Source organism: Podarcis liolepis (assembly GCF_965112155.1).
Source record: "Podarcis liolepis genome assembly, chromosome: 13".
Taxonomy (NCBI): domain Eukaryota; kingdom Metazoa; phylum Chordata; class Lepidosauria; order Squamata; family Lacertidae; genus Podarcis; species Podarcis liolepis.
The window spans coordinates 45,615,895-45,641,997 of record NC_139573.1 but is presented as its reverse complement, the minus strand read 5'-3'; the positions used below and the strand labels follow the sequence as shown (position 1 = coordinate 45,641,997).

Genomic DNA, 26,103 nt, shown 5'->3' with positions numbered 1-26,103 from the left:
CTTCAGGATGTGAACAGAAATCGTGCTCCGGCGGCACGGCAGCAGCAGGAGGCCCCATTAGCTAAAGTGGTGCTTCAGGTTAAGAACAGTTTCAGGTTAAGAACGGACCTCCGGAACGAATTAAGTACTTAACCCGAGGTACCACTGTATATTACATTGCACTCAATGGGACTAACTTGTGATAGCATTGTAGTGTTAGCTTTGCTTTTCTGTGGGTAAATATGAAATAATGTTTGTGACATAGAATAGAATCATAGAATCATAGAGTTGGAAGAGACCACAAGGGCCATCGAGTCCAACCCCCTGCCAAGCAGGAAACACCATCAGAGCACTCTTGACATATGGTTGTCAAGCCTCTGCTTAAAGACCTCCAAAGTAGTAGACTCCACCACACTCCTTGGCAGCAAATTCCACTGTCAAACAGCTCTTACTGTCAGGAAGTTCTTCCTAATGTTTAGGTGGAATCTTCTTTCTTGTAGTTTGGATCCATTGCTCCGTGTCCGCTTCTCTGGAGCAGCAGAAAACAACCTTTCTCCCTCCTCTATGTGACATCCTTTTATATATTTGAACATGGCTATCATATCACCCCTTAACCTCCTCTTCTCCAGGCTAAACATGCCCAGCTCCCTTAGCCATTCCTCATAAGGCATCCTTTCCAGGCCTTTGACCATTTTGGTTGCCCTCCTCTGGACACGTTCCAGTTTGTCAGTGTCCTTCTTGAACTGTGGTGCCCAGAACTGGACACAGTACTCCAGGTGAGGTCTGACCAGAGCAGAATACATGCTTGGAACACCTAAAATGCTTCTTCTTCTGGTTGAGCAACCATCAGCTTCAGCCCTGCTTCCAAAATTGGTGTGCTGTTTGTGATACCTCCAGGTGCGTTGCGGTTTTGGGGTTTCGGTTCCTCATAACGGGGCCCTGACTGATACTGTTGCCTTGGTGATCTCTAAATTGGCCGCTGCGGCTACTCCCCTGAGGCCTGTTTAGACTTCTGAAACAAGTCAGGTTGAAACCGTAACTGTAGAAAATTTGGTTATCTTATTCTCAGTACGGGACAGATGTCACTGGACTTTTTGGCTCTCGCTACTGGCTGGATGAGAGAGAGTTCATCACACATTTCAGTTCAAATATAACATTATAGTGTTATAGGTTTTTCCGAGATGCAGCGTTCTGGTGTTTAAGGCTGTTCTTGCAAAGCAACACAAATATCATTCCATTGCAGGCCAGGCAACCATTTTTATGGCGCTATTTCCCCCACTGCTTCAATTGCTAGCTCAGTTCAGCAAAATAGGTACTAAGATCAGATTTGTGAGTCTTTCAATGTATTGATTACCCTGAAGCCTGCTTAGATGTGATGACAGAGCATTTAAATTTGTTGTTGTTGTTGTTTAGTCGTTTAGTTGTGTCCAACTCTTCGTGACCCCATGGACCAAAGCACGCCAGGCACTCCTGTCTTCCACTGCCTCCCGCAGTTTGGTCAAACTCATGCTGGTAGCTTCGAGAACACTATCCAACCATCTCGTCCTCTGCCGTCCCCTTCTCCTTCTGCCCTCCATCTTTCCCAACATCAGGGTCTTTTCCAGGAAGTCTTCTCTTCTCATGAGGTGGCCAAAGTATTGGAGCTGTTTGACGCCTAAGCGTCTCCGCCTCTCACTGCGCGGGAGTCTCCTGCGCAGGGTGGACGTGGGTAGCGGGGTGCCTGGGCTCTCCTCACTAACTTCCAACGAAGAGTCCTGGAGCCCCTGCACCTCCCTGTCCCGTTGCTCTCCTGGATCCCTGGTGTTACACTCATTCTCTTCCCCTTCTTCCCAGCTGAGTCTCCCCCTAGCACTGGGACCTTCTCCTACAGAATCAGAGACCCTCTCCTTCTCCCGTGCCTCTGATGTCAGTTCTCTGACAGTACTTCATAGTTAATTAAATTTCCTTTTGACAGATTACTGTTTTCATCTTTGAACACAAGGTATGAAACTGGGTATATAATCAAACTAAATTGGGAGTCCCACCCAAAATGTATTTTGCACAAGGCACCACAACCAAGCCTTGCCAACATTGGCTCTGAGCATTATTATTTCAGTTGCAAAGCAGACAATGAACACCCCCTCCATTCCATACTTTTACATGTCCAATATATTAGAGTAAAACAACAACAACAACCAGTTTGCCAATCCTTCTTTTATTTGGGGAGGGAGGATGCTGAGCATTACACTTCACCTTTTAAACTCACTGAAATCACACCACAAATCATGCCTATGGGAATAAAATAAGGATTGCTCCTGCTGGCCTGAAGCTGAGCACATTGCCTTAGGAGGAAGCACCATTTTGTTGTAGAGAAGGATAATATATTTTAATGCAAAAATGATGGAATGAGCCCCTGTAACAGGCCTGCCTTTCCCGACTATAAAATGTCCTTTAAAAACAATAGTAGGAGGAGAAGACAGAAATGGTTTTGCAGGGACCACTCTCTGGGCAGGGGTTACTGGGAACCCTGGGCTATGGCGTCCTTTTTGGTCCAGTGGTCTAGCTCTGAGTGCACTTGAGCCAAACTCAAAATCTAAATGACTTAGATCATGCACAAGGAACATGAGAGAAAGTCAATAAACCAAGGAACTTAGGAAAAGAGAGACATAGGAGCATGGATGTTTACCTATTCAGGAGAGGGTGGAAGATACAGAAGCTCTTTCCTGAGTGCTCATACTGGCCCATTTACTGGAGCCCCATCACACAGATTATGGTTGGGTAATCAGCCCTGCCCTGTCCTTTGAGGTAGGACACCCAGGCCCCCTACCCAAGACTAGGAGAACATCTGGAGGGCCGCAGGTTGGGGGTGCCTGTCCTAGAGTGTAGCGCATGAAAGGCCTACTCTTCAACTTTAACAGCATGGCCCCATGCTTGCCAGTTCGGAAGTGAAGCTCATTGACTTCAATGGGGCTTACTCCCTGGTAAATATGTACCAGTATGACATGGTGGTTTCTGCAGAAACAACTGATGAAGCCCAGGAGAGCGAAACAAGGCATTATTCTGGAAATCCTTGTCAAGATTCTATGGAACTGTAGTAAGCTCCCATTTGGATTTTATGAACATACAAAGACATACGTGGAACAGAAACTAGCAAATATTTGGACGCTCTGAATGAACTGATCTATTGGGATTTCCGTTTACTTTGTTGTACTTTATGTGTTGATTACGAGCAAGAGAAATATTTGATACTGTGATAAATACAGAAGAGCATTGTTTATGTGAATGCACAGACGGTTACATTTTGTGGGTCTGTTGAATGTATTTCTTGCATGATGCCAGTTCACCACTACTGACTGCGTTTCTAAAACAGGATTTTGAAAAACCCATAGCCCTGTCCCCGAATTGTTTCAGGCACCAATTTGGGGCAGATGAGGCACGGGGCACTTTGACCCAATCCGGGGACCAAAGGGCAGATCAGAAAGGCATTTAAGAACAAACACGAAAACACAAATGGTTGGCGTTACAGCTCTTTAATTTCAGTGCCTAAAACAAAAACGACGAGTCGTACATTTCTGACACGGTTATCATGCAAAGCACTTAAGAGATGAGCGACAACAGGTTTTTTGTTTTTAAAAAAGTGCCTTGCTCTTGCTACATTAATACAATCCTTCCAGTAAGGCTCATTCTTTGGACGTGTTTCGAAGCAGCATTCTGTGAAAATGTCGTCATGCAAAGGGAGGGCCAGGAACTCTTTGAAACTCCAACTGGGCCCAAAATTGTTAATCTGGGCATTAACCCAGTGCATCTTCACCTGTACGGATGGCTAGGCAGCCTCGAATTTCAGCCATCCATTATTGGGGAAGTGGGGGGGGGTGCCTGAAACATTTCCAAAGTATATTATTTTATTATTTCATATATTATTTTAAAGGTATGAATTCTTTGCGTGGAATGGGCGTTGTGGCTGATCCCATGCCGTACAAATTCCATGGAGGCCAGCTGCACAAATTATCAGCAAATTATCTATACTGAGACTAAACATTCCCTGTTAAAAACAGTTATGGTAAAAATCATTCAAAGGCATAAATTATAGAACCGAAAAAGATTCTAATAAGGCATCTGTGAGTACCAACTGGGCACAAACCCTTCTGCGTCAATGCATTTTGGGGGGGTGTTTATGCAAATACCACAAAATGCAGCTTCTATTTTCTCCCCCCGCTAGACACACTCCAAGCAACCAGATGGTTCAAGTACTGTATAAAATATCCTTTTTGGTAAAATGTTTTGTATAAAAACCAAAGTGGAAAAAAAGGTTTAAAATGCTCAAAATGATTGATTTTTTAAAAAAATGATTTACATGAAAAAATAGTAAAAAATATAATTTAAAACAACATTCATTTCCAGTATTAGTGAGATCTGCTGGACCTTTGGTTACATTCACCAAGATCGGGACAAACAGGCTTTAAGGCAAGATGTCAAATTGGCACCAAAGTGATAAACTGTATGCAATGGGCTGAAGGCAGAGTAGATTTGGGGGCTGGGTGGCGGTCAGTGGACTGGCTTCTCCCGGACGCTGACAGAACCATCTTCCATGCCAAAGTAAACCCGTTCCGCCATGTCGATAAACAGGCCTGTTTCCACCACCCCTAGAACAGAAAAGCAAAATCACGTCTGAATGCAATAGAAGTATTTTTTTAAAAAAAAAATATTAGTATTTTCCACACAACAACACGAAAGATATCTAAAAATAACAATACACAACACACAAATATCAACATTCGAAAACTAAAGAAAGCAACAACAAAAACAAAATAAAAATCCATATCTTACAAGTTAATATTATAAACACTAAAACAACAACAAGATATTGACTTCCACCAATCCCACAGCGCCTCCTTTATGTCTCATTGTGTCTTCCTGTTTTCCTTATCATCTCTATCCTAGCATCTAGATATAAATCCCTCTTCCTTATCCTTTCACTTCACAAGGTTATTCCAGACTCAGCCAGATTTCTGTCCTCGAACCTTGACTTTTGAGGTATTCATTTAGGCACTCCCATTCCTTTTTTCACTTCACTTTTTGGTTTTTGTCTTATTATGTCTGTCAATTTGGCTAATTCTAAGTATTCTGAAACCTTAAATAGCCACTCCCCCCTAGTGGGTAACTGATTCCCTTTCCAACACTTAGCCACCAGGATTCTTGCTGCAGACATTGTGTATAAGAAAAATTTAGTTTTGTCTTTTGGAATATCGTCATTTAAAATTCCTAAAAGGAATGCCTCTGGCCTTTTACTATATGATATTCTTAATATTTTCTTTTACTATATGATATAGTAAAAGGCCATCATATGATACTATATGATGGCCTTTTACTATATGATATTCTTAATATTTTCTTTATTTCTTCGTGGATCATGCTCCAAAATTCCCCAATTTTGGGGCATGTCCACCAAATACGGTAGAAGGTTCCTTTTCGTATCTTGCATCTCCAGCACTTATTATTATATGTTTTATTCATTTTTGCAAGCCTTTCTGGTGCCAGGTACCACCTGTGATACATTTTCGTATAGTTCTCTCTTATTAGGTAACATGCTGTAAAATTTATATTTTTTGTCCACAGTCTTTCCCATTCATTATATTCAATTGGGTGGCCCAGAAGTATTAATAACCACTGAAAATACTGGACTTGTAAGATACAAGTCATAGGTTTGTAATTTCATCCCACTGAGGGCAGAATGAATTTCTGAACTGTGCTATCTTTGGGCCTGTTTATATTTAAATTTTTTAAAAATAAAATTAGAGAGAGACCAGAAATGCACGTTTTGCTAAATGTTGGTTTCTCATACTGATCCTTTATATCGGTGGTTCTCAAAGGGTGTGGGAGGAGAGGGTCTCAAGCGTGGCAGGAAGATTCAAGAACAACCAAAGGAACATTTAACCAATTCAACCAATTCAATAAGTTTGATTTGCCAGTCTATTATTGTGGGTGTTTTGTTGAATTGGCCAAAATGACGGCAGATATCAGAGGTCAAACAAATCAAAATTTAATAAAAGAATGGAGTTGCATGAATGAATATACAGTGGTGCCTCGCAAGACGAAAAGAATCCGTTCTGTGATTCTCTTTGTCTAGCGGTTTTTTTCCTCTTGCGAAGCAAGCCCATTGACGGATTAGCGGATTAGCACTATTAGCGGCTTTTAGTGGCTTATCTACTGATCTGATCAGCTGATAAGCGGCTTAGAAAAAGGGGGGAAGGAAAAAAACCGCAGGAACTCGCAAGGCATTGTCGTCTTGCGAAGCAAGCCCATAGGAAATTCGTTTTGCGAAGCACCTCCAAAACGGAAAACCCTTTCGTCTAGCGGGTTTTCCATCTTGCGAGGCATTCGTCTTGCGGGGCACCACTGTATGAAAAAACACTGCTCCGGTACAGAAATTTTGCTATGTAAAGAACAAAGTTTGTAAGGGGGAAAGGTTACAAATGCTAGTAAAATCAGAATATTTGTCAAATACAATAGAACAACACAACTGTAAAGATAAGTTATAGAATCAAGGTCAAGCAACGATGGAAGCAAGTCAGATTTTAACTCACATTTTGAGTTATGTCGAATCAATGGGGGTGGAGTTTGTGTGAGGTGGTGGGATGCTTTGTGTTACTAACATTTACATATGTGTAAACATTTCTTTCTGTTATTTTGTAGAGATAAAAACTTCAATAAAAATTAATAATAAAAAACAGGAACATTTAAAACATTTCAGTGCAGTATATTGTAGCACAGCGTCAAAATATTTTTTATTATTTGCAGAATATAGATAGATATCTTTTCAAAATGAGGGAATGAGCATCAGGCGATACTGCGAACTCACAACTTTTGTTCAGTTTGCATACACACTTAAGGTGTATATACATACTTAGATATATGTAAGAGGCTCATAATTATATTTTGGGAATGATTTATGTTTTACACTTTCTGGATGACTCGTCTTCATATTATAAAGCAGTCACATTCTAGGTTATGAAGCAAGCAATGCTAGGAGATGCTTCTTTCTGTTTTCCAATGTATTTCCTATCAATAATAATAATAATAATAATAATAATAATACAGTGGTGCCGCGCAAGACGAACGCCTCGCGAGACGAAAAACTCGCAAGACGAAAGGTTTTTTCGTTTTCGAGTTGCTTCGCAAGACGAATTTCCCTATGGGCTTGCTTCACAAAACGAAGCTTGCCCCCGCACCCTGGACCTCTTTTGAAGCAAGGGGCGGCGGGGAGAAGATCGCTTCTCCCCGTTGCCAGCCCCGCAATCTCCGGGGACAGAGGGGAAGGCGCGCGCCTTCCCCTCTGTCCCCGGACCCCTTTTGAACCAAGGGGCGGCAACGGGGAGAAGCGATTCTCCCCGCTGCCCCTTCCCTTGCTTTAAAACAGGTCCGGGGACAGAGGGGAAGGCCCGCGGCGCTTCCCCTCTGTCCCCGGACGGTCTCCATAGGAACACAGTGATTGATTTTCAATGCATTCCTATGGGAAACCGTGCTTCGCAAGACGAAAAACTCGCAAGAAGAAAAAACTTGCGGAATGAATTAATTTCGTCTTGCGAGGCACCACTGTAATAATAAATGGTGTGGCAGAGCAAATTTTGTTCCTGGAAGTGTGGTCCAGAGAAATAAGTTTGAAAACCACTAATTTATATCATGGTAGAACAATGTTATCAACATGTGCCACTGTCTTACACCTCAAGTTTGTTTTTCCTGTTTCTGTATTTACAAAATATTCGTTTTGAAACTCTTAATAAAGTCACTTCATAAAGTAAAATAAAAGAAATGATGCTACAATATATCTTAACACCGGAGATCTGAGATAACCACATATAGAGCAATCTACACCAATGGCGCCACCTGCTGTCCAACAGTTGCAAATACAGCATTAACGCCTCCACTAGGCTTTCAGTAAAAGAAATATTTCTAAGAATTCATATTTATCACTGTACTAAGATGATGTACAGTCAGGGGCAAAAATAAGTTCCAAAGCACTTAATTCTACTCTTGTGTTATTCAGGCATTAGGCATATATTTTTCCTCATTTATAAAGAAGAGGACTGGACTCTCTAATTAATAACTTTTTAGAATTTTTAGTTCCACAGTTGTACAGCTGTTAATACGCCAGCTACAAGGGAATTTTTTTTAAAAAAAAACCTCATGAAATATGCTTCTGTTGCAAGACTACCTACCTGGTATCATCTTGATTGCCACATTCGCTTCACGCCAATTATGGACTTTATCAAATTTCCAGTCCAATAAGAAGTTCCCATTGTCAGTCACAACAGGGCCCTAGCAGCGAAGAGAATAGGTAGAGACTCGTTTTTTAAGAAACAAAAATCAAAACGGGTGAAACAGAAACAAAACAAACCCCAACTTCCAAGTGAAAACTCTAGAACAGAATCATCATATATGGAATTATGGACTGCTGGACTGAAAGAAGAAAAGTCACCATATTCACATGTGATAACGACTCCCTAATTTAATGCAAATCAAAGCACAAATGGGGGTGAATGTGTGTTATACTGTATACCCCTGGATGAATACTGCAGAACAGATTCAACAGTGTGATGATACCTAGAATTGGACAATGTCATAACATAATGTTTGAGGATTGGGAAAGATTGTGGTAGAGAGGGGTCAAGTTCACTGCATGTACAATGTTCAAGGAAAATACAATGAAAATGATATATAGATGGTATTTGACTCCTGTTAAATTAGCAAAGATTTATCATAACTGTGATAATCTATGTTGGAACTGTAAAGAAAAGAAGGAACTTTTTATCACATGTATGTGGTGGACCTGCCCCAAGGTGAAAGACTTTCGGGAAAAGATTTATAATGAATTGAAAAAAATGTTGCAATATACATTTATAAAGAAACCAGAGGCCTTTCTTCTTGGAATAACAGGTTTGGAATTGCCCAAGAAAGATGTTAAATTATTTTTGTATGCCACAACTGCTGCTCGAATTTTACTAGCTAAGAAGTGAAAAACGCAAGAAGTACCAACTGTGGAAGAATGGCAGGTGAAGGTGATGGACTTTTTGGAGCTAGCTGACCTGACCGGAAGAGTCTGTGACCAGAACGAGGAGGAGTACCAGGAAGAATGGACGAAATTTAATATTTAGTTAAATACATTAAGTTAAATTAATTGGAAAAAGCTTGCAATTACCAGTTAGGCTTAGGATTTAAATAAGCAATGTGATGAATTATTATGTTTAATGCTGAATTGGGAAAAAAGAGTGATGTTAAGTGATTAAGTTAAGATTATCTTAAGAACTTTGATTTGGGAAACCGTTAAAATGATATGCGTTGAAATTCAACTGGGGGATACGAGGAAGTCACTTAACAATGTTAAGAAGATTAGTTTTAATAAGGTTATGTTTTATGTTTGTCTGTTTATTTGTTAGTGTGTTTTTAATTTTGTGAAAATCAGTAAAAATTTTGAAGGGAAAAAAAATAGAATTGGACGATGAAAGATACTCAGTAAAGCATATTGCAAGCCCAGTATTACCTATAGGGCGATACTGTCTCAAGCAACAATCCTACAAGTTGATCAAAGAGAAAAATCATACAGGCCCAAGCTGAAATAAATTCTATACCTTCTAGAAGGCACATTTTTGCCCAGAAATGAAAACTCACCGCCTTATTCACAGCCATCCTCAGCTCAGCAACACCCCCAAACCTCTTGGCCAGAGCTCTGGAAATTGGAACATAGGCCATTGGGATGACTTCAATAGGAATACCTTTCTTCCACTGCTCTCCGAGGCTTTCAGACTTTTTCCTACAGGGACATTGTTTAAAAGCAAAACCGGAATTAACACACTGTACAAATGCACACTTCTTTTGTAGATGGTTGCACAAGAAAGAGTTTCCTGAGAAGAGGGACTGGTTGATGAACCACTCTGGGAATTGTAGCTCTGCGAGGGGAATAGGGCTCTCTCAACAACTCTGTGTCCTTCTATGCAGAACTGGCAAAAATGACAGAAAGACCAAGAGAAAAAGACAACAGAGACTTTGAAAACGATTGGGAACCATTCATATTATATTTGCAGAAACAAGGAAAGGCAATAGACTTGGTGGCAGGATTTAAATAAACATTCACATTATTAGCATCAGGAAACATTTAGAAGATAGTGAAATAAGAGGATGTAGTTAATTTTATTTCTATGTTCACAGGTTTGATGTTATGTTATTAATAACCTTTTCTGTTGAGAGATAGCAAAGCGGATGAAAATAGAAACAAACCAGAAACGCAAGTTGGGGGAAGTCTTGGAGGGGAAGAATATATAGTAAACGTTAAGAATTTGAGATGTATGTAATGAATGAAAATGAAAAATGAATAAAATTTAAAAAACAACAACTCTCAGTGACCTTAAACTACAGTTCTGGGGTTCCTTTTTTTTACGGTGTGGGCGAGCCATGACTTCTTAAAGTGGTATGACTCTGCTTTAAAAGTACAGTGCAGAAGGGACAGTAGACAGTGCCCCCACAATATTTAATGGGGTTGTATACAAAAGGGTACAAAAGGGGCACAGGTGGCGCTGTGGGTTAAACCACAGCGCCTAGGGCTTGCTGATCAGAAGGTCAGCGGTTCGAATCCCCGCAACGGTGTGAGCTCCTGTTGCTCGGTCCCTGCTCCTGCCAACCTAGCCATTCGAAAGCACGTCAAAGTGCAAATAGATAAATAGGTACCGCTCTGGTGGGAAGGTAAACGGCATTTCCGTGCGCTGCTCTGGTTGGCCAGAAGCGGCTTAGTCATGCTGGCCACATGACCCGGAAGCTGTACGCTGGCTCCCTTGGCCAAGAAAGCGAGATGAGCGCCGCAACCCCAGAGTCGTCTGCAACTGGACCTAACGGTCAGGGGTCCCTTTACCTTTTATACAAAAGGGTACAAAAAGGACGCAGGTGGTGCTGTGGGTTAAACCACTGAGCCTCTTGGACTTGCCGATCAGAAGGTTGGCAGTTCAAATCCCTGTGACGGGGTGAGCTCCCGTTGCTCGGTCCTTGCTCCTGCCAACCTAGCCGTTCGAAAGCACGTCAAAGTGCAAATAGATAAATAGGTACCGCTCTGGCGGGAAGGTAAACGGCGTTTCCGTGCGCTGCTCTGGTTTGCCAGAAGCGGCTTAGTCATGCTGGCCACATGACCCGGAAGCTGTACGCCGGGTCCCTCGAGCCAATAAAGCGAGATGAGCGCCGCAACCCCAGAGTCGTCTGCGACTGGACCTAATGGTCAGGGGTCCCTTTACCTTGACCTATACAAAAGGGTAGGCGTCACAACACTAACATCCCCGATTCCAATATGTTACCGAACGGGCCTTATTGATAAACTTGCGGGAGGTCCTCCCCTGCAATGTGCAACGGTCAATGGGGTGAGACAGTCTTTCAGGTATGTTAGGAATGAATACAGCTCTCTCTCTCTCTTCTGGAAAAAGCACCAAACAGCGTATTTTACCTATAATCAGCAATGACAATGAAGCTTTTCGCATAGCCAGCGACTATCTTCTCCTGCGTCAGGCAACCCCTGGAGTAGGAAAGACAGCAAAATATAAACCCTGTTGCCCAGACTGATCAGAAGTCAACTAAGGATTTAGCAACTGACGGCTTAGGAAGGAAGTCTATCTATAGAATCTTGGAGCCGCAGATATCAATGCAGCTATTTAATCCAGGCCAGTGGAGACTGGTCAGCTTAGGACAGGGGTCAGCAAACTTTTTCAGCAGGGGGCCGGTCCACTGTCCCTCAAGACGTTGAGGGGGGCCGGTCTATATTTTTTGGGAGGGAAATGAACGAATTCCTATGTCCCGTAAATAACCCAGAGGTGCATTTCAAATAAAAGCACACATTCTATTCATATAAAAACACCAGGCAGGCCCCACAAATAACCCAGAGATGCATTTTAAATAAAAGGACACATTCTACTCATGTAAAAACGCCCTGATTCCTGGACCGTCCGCAGGCCGGATTTAGAAGGCAACTGGGCCGGGGCCGGCCCCCGGACCTTAGTTTGCCTACCCATGGCTTAGGACAACTGGGGGCCTGCCCCATCGCAAAATTCCCGCAAATATAACCCCCACCCCGCCAAGAAAACCATACTATTTCCTGCTCTCCCTGAGCACTCCCTAGCCTTCCATTATAACTGCTGTAGCCATTTCTGTCAGTCAGCTCCTTCCACTGCTCAGCCAACCCCCGTCTCGCCAGAGTGGTGCATGCTCTAGTTATCTCCCACTTGGACTACTGCAATGCGCTCTACGTGGGGCTACCTTTGAAGGTGACCCGGAAACTACAACTAATCCAGAATGAGGCAGCTGGACTGGTGACTGGGAGCGGCCACAGAGACCATATAACACCAGTCTTGAAAGACCTACACTGGCTCCTAGTACGTTTCCGAGCACAATTCAAAGTGTTGGTGCTGACCTATAAAGTCCTAAATGACCTTGGTTTTATATACCTGAAGGAGCGTCTCCACCCCCATTGTTCTGCCTGGACGCTGAGGTCCAGCGCCGAGGGCCCTCTGGCGGTTCCCTCATTGCGAGAAGCAAAGCTACAGGGAACCAGGCAGAGGGCCTTCTTGGTAGTGGCGCCCGCCCTGTGGAACGCCCTCCCATCAGATGTCAAAGAGATAAACAACTACCTGACATTCAGAAGACATCTTAAGGCAGCCCTGTTCAGGGAAGCTTTTAATGTGTGACATCTTAAGTTTATTTTTGGTCTTGGTGGAAGCAGCCCAGAGTGGCTGGGGAAACCCAGCCAGATGGGCGGGGTACAAATAATAAATTATTATTATTATTATTATTATTATTATTATTATTATTATTATTATTATTATCCCGAGCCAAAACTATTGCTGTGGCCTGAAGGTCTCTCTCACTCACCTCCAGGCAGAAAAACACATTCCCATAGCAAACACCAGGGCACACCCCCCCCCAGGCATTTTTGCTGTTTGTTCATTCATTTTTTAAATCTCCACCTGCATCTGTATAGGCAATCCAGCCAATCTGGGCATAGAAATTAGCAGGCATCCTAAATAAACACTCCCAAAATGTCTGGGACCCCAAGGCCTTGGCAATTTGGCAAGCCGATTAGAATTACTTTTCTGTTCTGGGAATGCCCAGCCCTGCTTCTGTGCAAATCAGCCTCCTGCAGTTTTCCAGCAACTGGTATTCTAGTGTTTCCGTTTTCTGAAAAGCAGGCCTAGAAAAATAAAAGCTGGAGGGGAATGATTGCTTTCCACAGCCTTGCCTGGTCACCAGTCTACCAGCTATAGGGTCCACCAGCTTCCAATGAGCTTTCCACCCTTGTTCTGAGTACTTCCATCTGCAAGTAAAATAATTAGGCATTATTTCTTACCCTCCTCCTTTGATAAGATTGAGGTCCAAGTCGACTTCATCGGCACCATCAATGGCAACATTCAACTTCAGGAAAGAAAAGAGATTTTTGAAAAATATGATTTTTATTAATTTTTCTGTTTTCCAATTTCAGATCAACATTTTACATCCTTAAGAAATCAATGACTTCCCTTCTCGTTCCATGGTTCATTTTGCATATCTTATATCTCTGCATGTTTTACAAAAACTATACCAATCGGTTTTCCATCCATCCAAAATTATTTACACTGTTGAATTTATCTTAACGCTGCCAGCATTTTCAGGTGTACACAACTTCCCCCCATATATTCAATAAATGTTTTCCAATCTTCTTTGAATGTACCGTATTTTTCGTTCTATAGGACGCACTTTTTCCCCTCCAAAAATGAAGGGGAAGTTCCTGCCGGGCTCCGCAGGCTTGCGGATAGCTGCCTGCAGCCCGAAGCCCGGGGAGTGCGGCGCTGTGCACCGCAGGCTTCGGGCAGCTCTCCGCAAGCCTGCGGAGCCCGGCGGGAATTCCACCGTTGTATCATCTGCAATTATTAGAACCATTAGAATCATTTATACAGTGGAAACCTTGGTTCTCAAACGGCTTAGTTGAAGAACAAATCGGCTCCCGGATGCCAAAAACGCGGAATTAAGTGTTCCGGTTTCCGATCTTTTTTGGAAGCCGAATGTCCAACGCAGCTTCCGTTTGAGTGCAGGAAGCTCCTGCAGTCAATCGGAAGCTGCGCCTTGGTTTTTGAACAGTTTCGGGAGTCAAACAGAGTTCCGGAATGGATTAAGTTTGAGAACCAAGGTTCCACTGTACTGAGAAAACTAAGACAGAGTAGTGTTGCATGGGAACCGAACAGTTGCTGAAGAGCACAAGTAAAACCCAAATCTTTTACCTCAGGGTGTCGATCCAAGTCACTTAAGGTTAAGCCGTTCTGCAGAATCAACTGACGTGCCTAAACGGAAAGGAAAAGCCAAAATTGTTTCCCAGAGTTTATAGGGGAGAAATCAGATTCATGTTGACATGTTTATTAGCAGCGGTAATACAAATTAGTGGTTAAGAAACTGCACTATAATGGAGTGAATGTTAATCTTTCAGGAGCATGCTATTTTGAGCCAACGAAAGCAGGTTTTCAACCAAGAAAAGATTAATTTCTCCCACAATGAAGGAGTGTTAAAGCCTTTGCATCCTTAAGTTCTCATCTTCATTAACAAGCCAGGCAGATATAAAATCCATCGTCTTCTGTAAGAGGTTGGAATGGCCCTCTCAGAATCAACATGGAATCTCTGGTGTCAAAACAGCACAAACTTAATAGCAGAGCACATGCGTTACATGCAAAAGGTCCCAAATTTAATCTGCTCTAACTTTGCCTGAAACCCTGGAGGGATGCTGCCGAACCAGTGCAGGCAATACTGATCTAGACAGACTAATGGTCTGACTTGGAACACCCATTTAGTATTTCAACGGACTATGAAAGATACTCGCATTAAAAACGTTGCACAAGGTTCACACCAATACAACTGAACGACGGCTGCAATCCTAAGCCTGTTTACTTATTAGGTGTGGCCTGACGCCCTCTGCAAGCAAGATCATATTCCATGAGGGTTAGAAAAGGCTGGGATTTCTTAAAATGATTTGCTGGACTCTGATATTAACGCACTGTGGCATGTATACAGTGGTGCCTCGCAAGACGAAAAGAATCCATTCCGCGAGTCTCTTCGTCTTGCGGTTTTTTCGTCTTGCGAAGCAAGCCCATTAGCGGCTTAGCGCTATTAGCGGCTTAGCGCTATTAGCGGCTTAGCGGATCAGCTGTTAAGCGGCTTAGCAGCTTAGGATCAGCTGATAAGCGGCTTAGGAAAAAGGGGGGAGGGGAAAAACCCCGCAGGAACTCGCAAGACGAAAATGACGGCAGATATCAGAGGTCAAACAAATCAAAATTTAATAAAAGAATGGAGTTGCATGAATAAATATACAGTGGTGCCTCGCAAGACGAAAAGAATCCGTTCTGTGATTCTCTTCGTCTAGCGGTTTTTTCCTCTTGCGAAGCAAGCCCATTGACGGATTAGCGGATTAGCACTATTAGCGGCTTTTAGTGGCTTATCTGCTGATCTGATCAGCTGATAAGCGGCTTAGAAAAAAGGGGGGGAACCCGCAGGAACTCGCAAGGCATTGTCGTCTTGCAAAGCAAGCCCATAGGAAATTTGTTTTGCGAAGCACCTCCAAAACGGAAAACCCTTTCGTCTAGCGGGTTTTCCGTCTTGCGAGGCATTAGTCTTGCGGGGCACCACTGTACCTGTAACGCTGAATACCAGCAGTACATTTTGAGTGATATAAGCAACAGTTGATGCTCCTATGAGCACATCTTTTTTGACAGCTGTGCTATATTTAAGAAAAGCAACCTGGGCACCACCTAACCCAGGCATGGCCAAACTTGGCCCTCCAGCTGTTTTGGGACTACAACTCCCATCATCCCTAGCTAACAGGACCAGTGGTCAGGGATGATGGGAGTTGTAGTCCCAAAAATATCTGGAGGGTGTGGGGTTCTACCTGTTGCTTCTAGTAACTCCAGCCCCAGGAAACACTCTTGTAAAATCAAGGCCTAAAGCAGTTGAAAGATATCTTTACAGGCCACCTTTCCCAGAAAGAAATTGCTTAATATTGTTGGAGAACCACGTATTGTCAATTGATTCTTACAACTACAGCCATATACCCCACAAACCAAGAAAGCCTTCTCTGTACTAGAGACACAGCCACATTTCAAAACTGACTTTTCCAGTGTTTAGTCACCTTGCAGGTCTCACCCATCAGATTACCTGTTTCAACAGGATAACAAAGCATGTAAATGCATGCTAGATCTTCTGAATGAATAGAACTTGGATATTTACTCAAACCCCATCTTCCAGTCCCAAAAGGAACACCCAAGGTGGCCATTCAAACATCCTACTCACACATGAAAATGAACGTTATTGTGGGAATGAACATTAAAGAACATTATTATGTTGCCCAGCTGAATGTAGCCGTACTGCACCAACGGTCTATTGATTTGGAAATTCAGACTCCAGGCACGAAGGCAATTCGGTGTTAGTTGCTAGGAAACAAAGAGTTGCTAGGCTGTGACCTCAGGTGAGTTCAGCACGCAGTTCAAAAATGGACAGGGTTGCAAGTAGCACTGCTGTCATGTTCAGAGCTCTAATCTCGGGAGGAGCATTAAGAAAACAATGAATGGAAAAAAGAAACAAGGCAAATTAGCTATGCCTTTCCAGTGTGCTGCCTTGATGACTGACAAGTACAACTCACTGTTGGAAGAGAGTTTCCCCATGGTTGAGACACCACAAGGGGTATTATTAACACCTCTGTGGTGGCATATAGATTTTCTTAAGGAAGTCAGAAGTGGAGTCCTAATGGGATAGGGGTCCACACGAGATCAGTTCAGAAAGCTAGTCTACAAATAACCTTAATTTAGCTGCTTACATACTGGAAAACAGCCTCGTAGCTGTTGAGTGGCTGATCAAGATCTGGCTCTTTAAAAAATGGAGATGTCAAGGGGGAGGTTTTACCTGGAAAGACGAAGGTATACAGACTATGTTGAGATCCTCTTGCTTCACTCTCTCAGCTGTGGGGGGGAAATTGCTTTGTTAAATACATACTCAGACCAGAAAGAGTCATGCACCCATATTAAAATATTCCTGCTTAAACTAGTTTATTCATTTATTTATTTTTCAGTTACAATCGCACCGTGGTTTTCAAACAGCTTAGATCTCGAACGTTTTGGTTCCCGAATGCCGCAAACCCAGAAGTGACTGTTCCGGTTTGTGAGCTATTTTTGGAACGTTTTGGAAGTCGAACGTACTTCCGGAACGGATTCCGTTCAACTTCCGAGGTGCAACTATATTGTGCTTCATTCCGCTTGCAAAAGGAAACAGGAAGGAAATGCCCATTGCTGGTGCAGTTTACGGTTTTGCCGAATAGAGAAAAATTACCACTTTCAATCTCTGTCATTTCTGTGCAGCAAATGAAGCAAAAGGTATATCCAGTTAGCAGCACATTAGCAGTTAGCTAATTATCCGTGTCATTTCTGCGCAGCAAATGAAGCAAAAGCTAATGCCACAAAATTTACTGAACATACCAGCTTTTACAGCTCCTACCTCGAAAAAACTGCAAGCTGCTACCTTACAAGTTCAGAAAAGACTCTTCAAACTACTTGCTACAGATTGAGGAAACCATCTTGAAGGTGTTACAACTGATGGGGGATAGCTGTTAACAAATAAGAAAATTTATGTCCATTCTGGTTAGCAGCTATCATGGAATAGCTAGCATTGCTGTCCTCCTGAAGATGGCCCTTTTCTCATCCATGAGCTTTGTCATTTGGTGTTAACATTCATCACTACTCAGCTAAAGCGATGGTTGGGACTCTTCCAACCAGGGCTACTGGGGAACAGAACTCCCAAGGACAAAACAAAAGAGTACCCAAATTTCAAGGCCACATACTCTTCCCTGTCCCACATACATGTTATACAGTGGTACCTCGGGTTAAGTACTTAATTCGTTCTGGAGGTCTGTTCTTAACCTGAAACTGTTCTTAACCTGAAGCACCACTTTAGCTAATGAGGCTTCCTGCTGCTGCCGCACCGCCAGAGCACAATTTCTGTTCTCATCCTGAAGCAAAGTTCTTAACCTGAGGTAATATTTCTGGGTTAGCGGAGTCTGTAACCTGAAGCGTATGTAACCTGAGGTACCACTGTACTTCCATTTGAACTTGAGAGAAGTTCTGGAGATATTTCTGCCAATCAGCGCTCTGTCCCGCTCAGCCAATCCCAATCCAGAGGTATTGCTTTATTTCAAGGAACTGAGGAACTGGACCTGTCAGAGGAGGCTTCTCCCATGCATAAAGGTAAAGGGACCCCTGACCGTTAGGTCCAGTCGTGACCGACTCTGGGGTTGTGGTGCTCATCTCGCTTTACTGGCCGAGGGAGCCGGCGTACAGCTTCCGGGTCATGTGGCCAGCATGGCTAAGCTGCTTCTAGCAAACCAGAGCAGCGCATGGAAACACCGTTTACCTTCCCACCAGAGTGGTACCTATTTATCTACTTGCACTGGCGTGCTTTCAAACTGCTAGGTTGGCAGGAGCGGGGACCGAGCAACGGGAGCTCACCCCGTTAAGGGGATTTGAACCGCCGACCTTCTGAGCGGCAAGTCCTAGGCTCTGTGGTTTAACCCACAGTGCCACCCGTGTCCCTGTGCACCATGCATGCTTGGGCAGAAAAGCCATGTACCACTTTAATTAGGACTGCTGGATATTTAGATCCCAATTGTGCAGGTTCCTGCTCCCTTCCTGTTGTCATGAGGACAATACAAGGGCACTGCATTCATTGGTGGGGATGGGACTGCAGCATTTTGAGCCCTCCAGACTCTCAGAATCACACATCTGTTCCAAGCATGCCTTGCAGGCTACATATCTCTAGCACTTAGCATGTTCCAGTAACCAGAGAAACATGAGGAAGCGTACCATATCACAAGATTAAACTGGCTTCTCTCCAGGAGCACAACCCAGAGGCCTCAGCAGACCACACAGAGATTTGATTCAAGTCACAACCATGCAACTTGCAGCTTGGCAACTGCTTCACATGAAAACGCTACAATAACCGTGCTAAAGAGGGGAGTGGGCTGTTATCACGTGAAACTATAGCTTGAGGCACCTTTGAAATTAGATTCTGAATAACTTTTCAAGACGGTGGTCAGAGAAAACTTCAGAAAGTTTAACATAATCATCCTGGAATCTTATCCGTACAATGGTGCCCCGCAAGACGAATGCCTCGCAAGACGGAAAACTCGCTAGACGAAAGGGTTTTCCGTTTTGGAGGTGCTTCGCAAAACGAATCTCCTATGGGCTTGCTTCGCAAGACGACAATGTCTTGCGAGTTCTTGCGGGTTTTTTTCCTTTCCCCCCCTTTTTCTAAGCCGCTAAGCCGCTTATCAGATGATCTGATAAGCCGATAAGCCGCTAAAAGCCGCTAATACGTCAATGGGCTTGCTTCACAAGACGAAAAAACCGCTAGACGAAGAGAATCACAGAACGGATTCTTTTCGTCTTGCGAGGCACCACTGTAGTTGAGACCTTAATCCTTTGCACTTATTGGTCCTTAAGTGGACCAATTCCCTATACCGGATCGAGTGTTAAAAACAATACAGAATTAAATATTAAAAACTTCCCTAAACAGGGCTGCCTTCAGATATCTTTTAAAAATAGAAAAGCTGCTTATTTCCTTGACATCTGATGGGAGGGCGTTCCACAGGGCGGGTGCCACCACCGAGAAGGCCCTCTGTCTGGTTCCCTGTAATCTCACTTCTCGCAGCGAGGGAACCGCCAGAAGGCCCTCAGAGCTGGATCTCAGTGTCCGGGCTGAACGATGGGGGTGGAGACGCTCCTTCAGGTATACTGGACCAAGGCCATTTAGGGCTTTAAAGGTCAGCACCAACACTTTGAATTGTGCTCAGTACTGGGAGCCAATGCAGATCTCTCAGGACCAGTATTATATGGTCTCAGTGGCCGCTCCCAGTCAGCAGTCTAGCTGCCACGTTCTGGATTAGTTGTAGTTTCCGGGTCACCTTCAAAGGTAGCCCCACGTAGAGTGCATTGCAGTAGTCCAAGCAGGAGCTAACTAGAGCATGCACCACTCTGGCGAGACAGTCCGCGGGCAGGTAGGGTCTCAGCCTGCGTACCAAATGGAGCTGGTAGACAGCTGCCCTGGACACAGAATTAACCTGCGCCTCCATTGACAGCTGTGAGTCCAAAATGACTCCCAGCCTGTGCACCGGGTCCTTCAGGGGCACAGTTACCCCATTCAGGACCAGGGAGTTCCCCAAACCTGCCCGTCCCCTGTCCCCCAAAACAGTACTTTTGTCTTGTCAGGATTCAATCTAAATCTGTTAGCTGCCATCCATCCTCCAACCGCCTCCAGGCACTCACACAGGACCTTCACTGGTTCTGATTTAAAAGAGAGGTGGAGCTGGGTGTCCTTTTTTTCCTCCCCAGGCGCAAATATATTTTATTGGTTCATTTCTTGCACTTGAAGTACTCTTCGATGACATCTTTGGCATCTGAAGAAGTGTGCATGCACACGAAAGCTCATACCAAGAACTAACTTAGTTGGTCTTTAAGGTGCTACTGGAAGGAATTTTTTATTTTGATCTTTGGCCTGAGATTCCTTGCCATAGTCTTTGACAACGACACAACTGCAGCCCACAACTTTACGGGGTTTTCCTTCTCTGTCGGTCTTGCAGAGACCTACCCATTCACCCAGCTTCTTGCTGTCATCAACCTTTATCAGGTTGATTTGATGTTCAGCACAAAGTGCTTCAACCAATTTGACATACATGGGCTCGTCACAATTGGATGCAAGAACACAAAGGTGGGCTTGGCGTTTGTCTAAGGCTTTGGCAGCTTCACGAATTCCACGGGCTAAGCCATCGTGGATAAGTGCGGTCTTCAGCACTTCTTGAAGGGCGGTGTTGACATCCATTACACCTCCAGCAGCAATGCCTTCCTCGGCCACGGTTGGTGGTGACTCTCCCGCCCGGGGGGTGGCTTTCAGCTTCCACGAACCAATAGTGAAAAGCAGCTAGGTGTCCCTTTAAGTGTGTTTGTGGTAGTGGAGTTATTGGTTTATTTTATTATGTATTTTCTGCTCTTATTTTGTGTTTTTGTGTTTCAGAGGAAGGGCGGTATACAAATTGAATAAATAACTCAAGCCTCTGGAGATCAGCAGACTGAAGAAAACTGTGCTACACACATGAAAACCACAAAGTAACTGTATGTTTTGGGCCTACATGTGTTGGATTTAATCCATGGAGTCACTGTACAAAGATTACGTCCAAGATAGAGATATCTCGGCCCTTGGCCTGACACAGACTCCACACACTGGGCTGACTGTTTGGCAAGTAGAACCAGGTACACTTGTTGAGAACAGACTCTAGATCAGGGGTCTGCAACCTTTAAGACAAAAAGAGCCACTTGGACCCGTTTCCGAAGGGAAAAAAAACTGGGAGCCGCAAAACTTGTCATTATAAAAATAACTTTTTTGTCACTTTTTTTTAATTATTTCTTTGTTTGACCCCTCAGAATTACTCCTCCTCATAGAAATGAACGTTAAATTAACAAGTTACCTTTTTGTGTGTGTGTGTTCTTCACTCCCCTTCAAAACAGTGACCAGCGTACATGCCCCCTTTCAATGCAGTGACCAGCGTACATGCCCCTTACAATGTAGCAGGCGGGCGGGAAGGTGACGTCGGGACGGTGCGTGACTAACGCACGCACAGCCCCCATGCGACGTCACAGCCAGTACAGCGCCCGCCACAGTGGGGAGTGTCGGGGCGCACAATGCGCTTCCTCCCCTCGCTAGTATCCGCCCCGGAGCCGCGGCAAAGGTGTAAAAGAGCCACATGCGGCTCCAGAGCCGCGGGTTGCAGACCCCTGCTCTAGATGTTTAAATAAGTGAAACATGATTTCTGACAAAAATAATAGCGGAAATGCATACCCAATTTCTGCACAGCGTGAACAATTGTAGACCCACTTCCAATTCCGAGGACTTGATTATTCTAAAGAAAAAAGACAGAAATGTTTTGTTCTCATTTAGTCTACTTAGAAACCACATGGATTGAGTTTACTGGAGAGTATTTAGCATATGCAAAAAGTGGCAACTTCTAGAATACTTGATAATCTATGGCACAGGTGTGGACCCTGTACCCTTCCAGGTACAGTTGGACTCACAACTCTCATCAAACTGAGTAGCAGGGCCATGTACAGAGTTCCAGAGGTTCCAAATCCTTGAACCACGGTATTAGTTTTAAGGAGGCAGAAAGACATCCCATGTAAGATAAGGTAAAGGTAAAGGGACCCCTGACCATTAGGTCCAGTCGTGACCGACTCTGGGGTTGCGACGCTCATCTCGCTTTATTGGCCTAGGGAGCATGTGGCCAGCATGACTAAGCCGCTTCTGGCAAGCCAGAGCAGCGCACGGAAACGCCGTTTACCTTCCTGCCGGAGCGGTACCTATTTATCTACTTGCACTTTTGGGTGTGCTTTCGAACTGCTAGGTTGGCAGGAGCAGGGACTGAGCAACGGGAGCTCACCCCGTCGCGGGGATTCGAACCGCCGACCTTCTGATCAGCAAGCCCTAGGCTCTGTGGTTTAACCCACAGCGCCACCTGCGTCCCTTCCCATGTAAGATAGGGCCCAGTAAAATAAGACATGCTTTGATTTAAAAGCTAAAAAGCACGCTTCCGTGTTAAAAACTAAGCAGATGGAAAAAAGTATGAGGTGACATTTATTAATTTCCTTACATTAAAAACTAACATGTACAGTTAAATGCTGTACTTCACCATTGTATTTAATACAGAATTCTGCTACTTTTCTAATGACTGTCTGTATGGTATAGATTTTGAATTTCCTGTTTCAAGTGTGTATTTGACAACATTATGAAATACCTGAAAGAGTAACCCATGAAGTTTGGCGGGACTTAGCAAACATGCATTGCAAAAGTTCGTAGCTGTGAACAAACAAATCTTATGAGTGCTTTACTACTTTAGGTCCAAGCCAAACATACAATTCCTGGGATATTAACAAGACTGAGATCAAGCAAATGCCCTCAGTCACTGCATTCTTTTAAAAGCACCTTCTAAAACACTCGTTTACACAGATGCTTAGAAAGCCGAGGTGCGTTTTAATCCTTTTCAGCATTTTTACTTTTGTACTCTTTAAAGCGTGGTTGCGGATTTTTCTCAGTTTTCTTGCTGCATCTTTTCATAAACCGCTTGGAGGGTTTTGTTTGCTTGATTCATTTGTTCCAATAACAGAATCAAAGAATTGTAGAGTTGGAAGGGACCCCCCACAGTCATCTAGCCCAACCCCCTGCAAGGCAGGAATCTTTTTGCCCAACGTAGGGCAAAGAGGAGAATTATTAGTTAAGATAACTACAGTGGTATCTCAGGTTAAGTACTTAATTCGTTCCGGAGGTCTGTACTTAACCTGAAACTGTTCTTAACCTGAAGCACCACTTTAGCTAATGGGGCCTCCTGTTGCTGCCATGCCGCCGGAGCATGATTTCCGTTCTCATCCTGAAGCAAAGTTCTTAACCTGAGGTACTATTTGTGGGTTAGCGGAGTCTGTAACCTGAAGCGTATGTAACCCGAGATACCACTGTGTGTGTGTGTGTGTGTGTGTGTGTGTACACACACACACACACACATATATATATACACACACACAGTAGTGTGTGTGTATATATATATATATATATATATATATATATATATAAACAATTCTATAAGATATATATATATATATATATATACAGTACAGTGTGTATATATATGTGTGTGTATATACGTGTGTGTGTGTGTGTGTGTGTATATATATATATATATATGCAGGTTTTGGTGTCTTCGGGTGTCTTCCCGTGTAAGAGTTGGGGTGTCTAGGCGACGTTTCGACGAGGTCTCACTCGTCATCTTCAGGCTGGTGCTTTCGGCTTCTTGTTACTGGAACAGAGCGGGATCTCAGTGTTTGAGTTCCTATAAATACTGTAGAGGGGTGTGGTGTATTGCCTCAAAAGTTCTGGGCAGAGGGGAAGTTCCCAGGCTAGTGTTCTTTTCTTCTTTTGTTCCTTAATTAATTCCTCTCCACAGATAAATTACAGACACCATCCAGTAACCAAACCATAGTGGCACCTCCGGATGCTGCACCCCCCTGCAATCCCTACACAGATCTGGCTGGCACAGGGCACAAAACCACAAAACCACAACTCGCCCCTATACACGAAGCCAAGCCAAAGCTCAACTAAGCTCAACTAAGTGCAGTACAGCCATCTTCCCAGAAAAACTCTTCACAAATTCAAGAGGTCAAGACACGAAGGCTTTAGCAACTAATCCACACCTAATGACCCACCTAAGTGGTACTCAGAATATCACTCAAGAAATCACTCAAGATATCCCTCAAGTAATTAAGGAACAAAAGAAGAAAAGAACACTAGCCTGGGAACTTCCCCTCTGCCCAGAACTTTTGAGGCAATACACCACACCCCTCTACAGTATTTATAGGAACTCAAACACTGAGATCCCGCTCTGTTCCAGTAACAAGAAGCCGAAAGCACCAGCCTGAAGATGACGAGTGAGACCTCGTCGAAACGTCGCCTAGACACCCCAACTCTTACACGGGAAGACACCCGAAGACACCAAAACCTGCATTCCTGTACCCGTGAAAATCTACGAAAGCATATATATATATATATATATGTATTTATATATATCTAAAAACAATTCTATAGGATGAATATATATATATACAGTACAGTATATATCTAAAAACAATTCTATAGGATGAAATTCTATGAATTCTTGGGTGAAACTTTGGAGCGTGCCTATCTCTCTCTCTATATATATGTGTGTGTGTATTTATATATGTATACATCTGCGTGTGTGTGTATACTATTATATATATATATACAGCGGTTGTAGGAAGAGTGTGTGTGTGTATATATATATATACACACACACACACACACTCTTCCTACAACCGCTGTCCTCCAAAACCCCAGCCGAGGCAATGTGCACGAGATCCACACCCCCAACATTTTGAGACGGGATCCTTCATTTCTGGCGGAAGCAGACGCGCCCGGCTCCCGCAGCCTGCTGTTAACCTCGGGAACTTTGCAAAAAGCCCAAGCCAAAAGGAGGTTCCCCCACCTGCACGTGGTTGTTCACCGCAGCCCAGGCGGCCAGCTTCTTCGCCTCCTCCGTCATCGCGCTGCTTTTGCCGCTAACGCTTCGGCTGCTGCAACGCGGGGCGCGCCTGTGCGCGTGCCTCGTCCCCTCCGCCACGAGCCTCCGGCAGAGAAGGGCGGCGCGCTGCCCCCGGCTCCGCATTGCCTGCCTGCCCTCCTCCGCCCCCTTTCAGCTCCGCCTGCCTCGGCCCGCCGCCGCCGGCCCCATGGAAGCCACCTCGGGGCTGACTGCTGCTCCGCGGCTGAGGGAAGCCGGCCTCTCGCTCCTCACCTGAGCGGCCTCGCCACCCCGCGGCCGCATGGGGCTTGTAGTGCCGCCGACACGCGGAGAGACTGCGCCAGGCGGCCGGGGAACTACAGCACCCACAATGCACCCCGGCGCGCCAGGGCCTCATATGTGAAGGACGGGAGAACAGCCTGCTAGTCCAGTAGCCTGTCCTTGCAGCGGCTGAACATGTTATGTCATGTCATGTCATGTTGTTATGTGTTATGTTATGTTATGTTATGTTATGTTATGTTATGTTATGTTATGTTATGTTTTATGTTATGTTATGTCTTAATTTAATTTAATTTAAAGTTCTATAACGCCTTTCATTCCCGCCCATAATGTTTATTAAGTTTCGTACAAATATAACACAAACTAAAAAAAAACCAACAAAGAAAAAATAGAAAGAGAAATAAAACAAATAAAACAAATAACAACAAATACACAAATACAATACAAACTAATAATTAATTAAACTTCCAACCTTATAAACATTACTTGACTTCCTCCAGTCCCTCCCATCTGAATTTCCTTGTAACTAAATGTAGCAGTTTTCCAATATCATTTTTCAAAAACAATATTCCAATTATATATACCGCCTTTCATTACACTGACAACTTTGCACCTCCTGGCAATAGCAAAATATCAACACGGTGGGGTGGGGTGGGGCTTGACAGTTTAGCCTTGATCCTAAAAATACCCCTCCCATGACAACGCCC

General features: G+C 43.9%; 2 protein-coding genes and 1 long non-coding RNA gene across 3 annotated transcripts; 1 reads left to right on the top strand and 2 right to left on the bottom strand.

Annotated features, from left to right (window-relative positions):
* Positions 1 to 3,472: 3,472 nt before the first annotated feature.
* Positions 3,473 to 25,454, bottom strand: RPIA (ribose 5-phosphate isomerase A). The gene is made up of 9 exons (XM_083470246.1): positions 25,082 to 25,454; positions 21,877 to 21,937; positions 16,900 to 16,955; positions 14,238 to 14,297; positions 13,331 to 13,395; positions 11,438 to 11,506; positions 9,625 to 9,766; positions 8,175 to 8,274; positions 3,473 to 4,601 (listed from the first exon to the last, which is right to left on the bottom strand). Exons 1-9 carry the CDS (start codon positions 25,259 to 25,261, stop codon positions 4,504 to 4,506), a joined length of 831 nt encoding a protein of 276 aa, XP_083326372.1. The 5' UTR covers positions 25,262 to 25,454; the 3' UTR covers positions 3,473 to 4,503.
* Positions 6,935 to 7,745, top strand: LOC310690922. Its single transcript, XR_014518288.1, has 2 exons — positions 6,935 to 7,055; positions 7,576 to 7,745. It is a non-coding gene; the product is annotated as an uncharacterized lncRNA (long non-coding RNA).
* Positions 20,497 to 20,956, bottom strand: LOC310692561 (small ribosomal subunit protein eS12-like; the record flags this gene model as incomplete). The annotated part of the gene is made up of 1 exon (XM_083473509.1): positions 20,497 to 20,956. Exon 1 carries the CDS (start codon positions 20,860 to 20,862, stop codon positions 20,497 to 20,499), a length of 366 nt encoding a protein of 121 aa, XP_083329635.1. The 5' UTR covers positions 20,863 to 20,956.
* Positions 25,455 to 26,103: the final 649 nt, after the last annotated feature.

Coding starts and splice junctions, on each gene's coding strand:
- RPIA (XM_083470246.1), bottom strand. CDS start 25,261: ATGCGGAGCCGGGGGCAGCGCGCCGCCCTTCTCTGCCGGAGGCTCGTG. Junction 21,938..25,081: donor CGGTGAACAACCACGTGCAG/GTGGGGGAACCT, acceptor TTTTTTCTTTAG/AATAATCAAGTCCTCGGAAT. Junction 16,956..21,876: donor TCACGCTGTGCAGAAATTGG/GTATGCATTTCC, acceptor TCCCCCCCACAG/CTGAGAGAGTGAAGCAAGAG.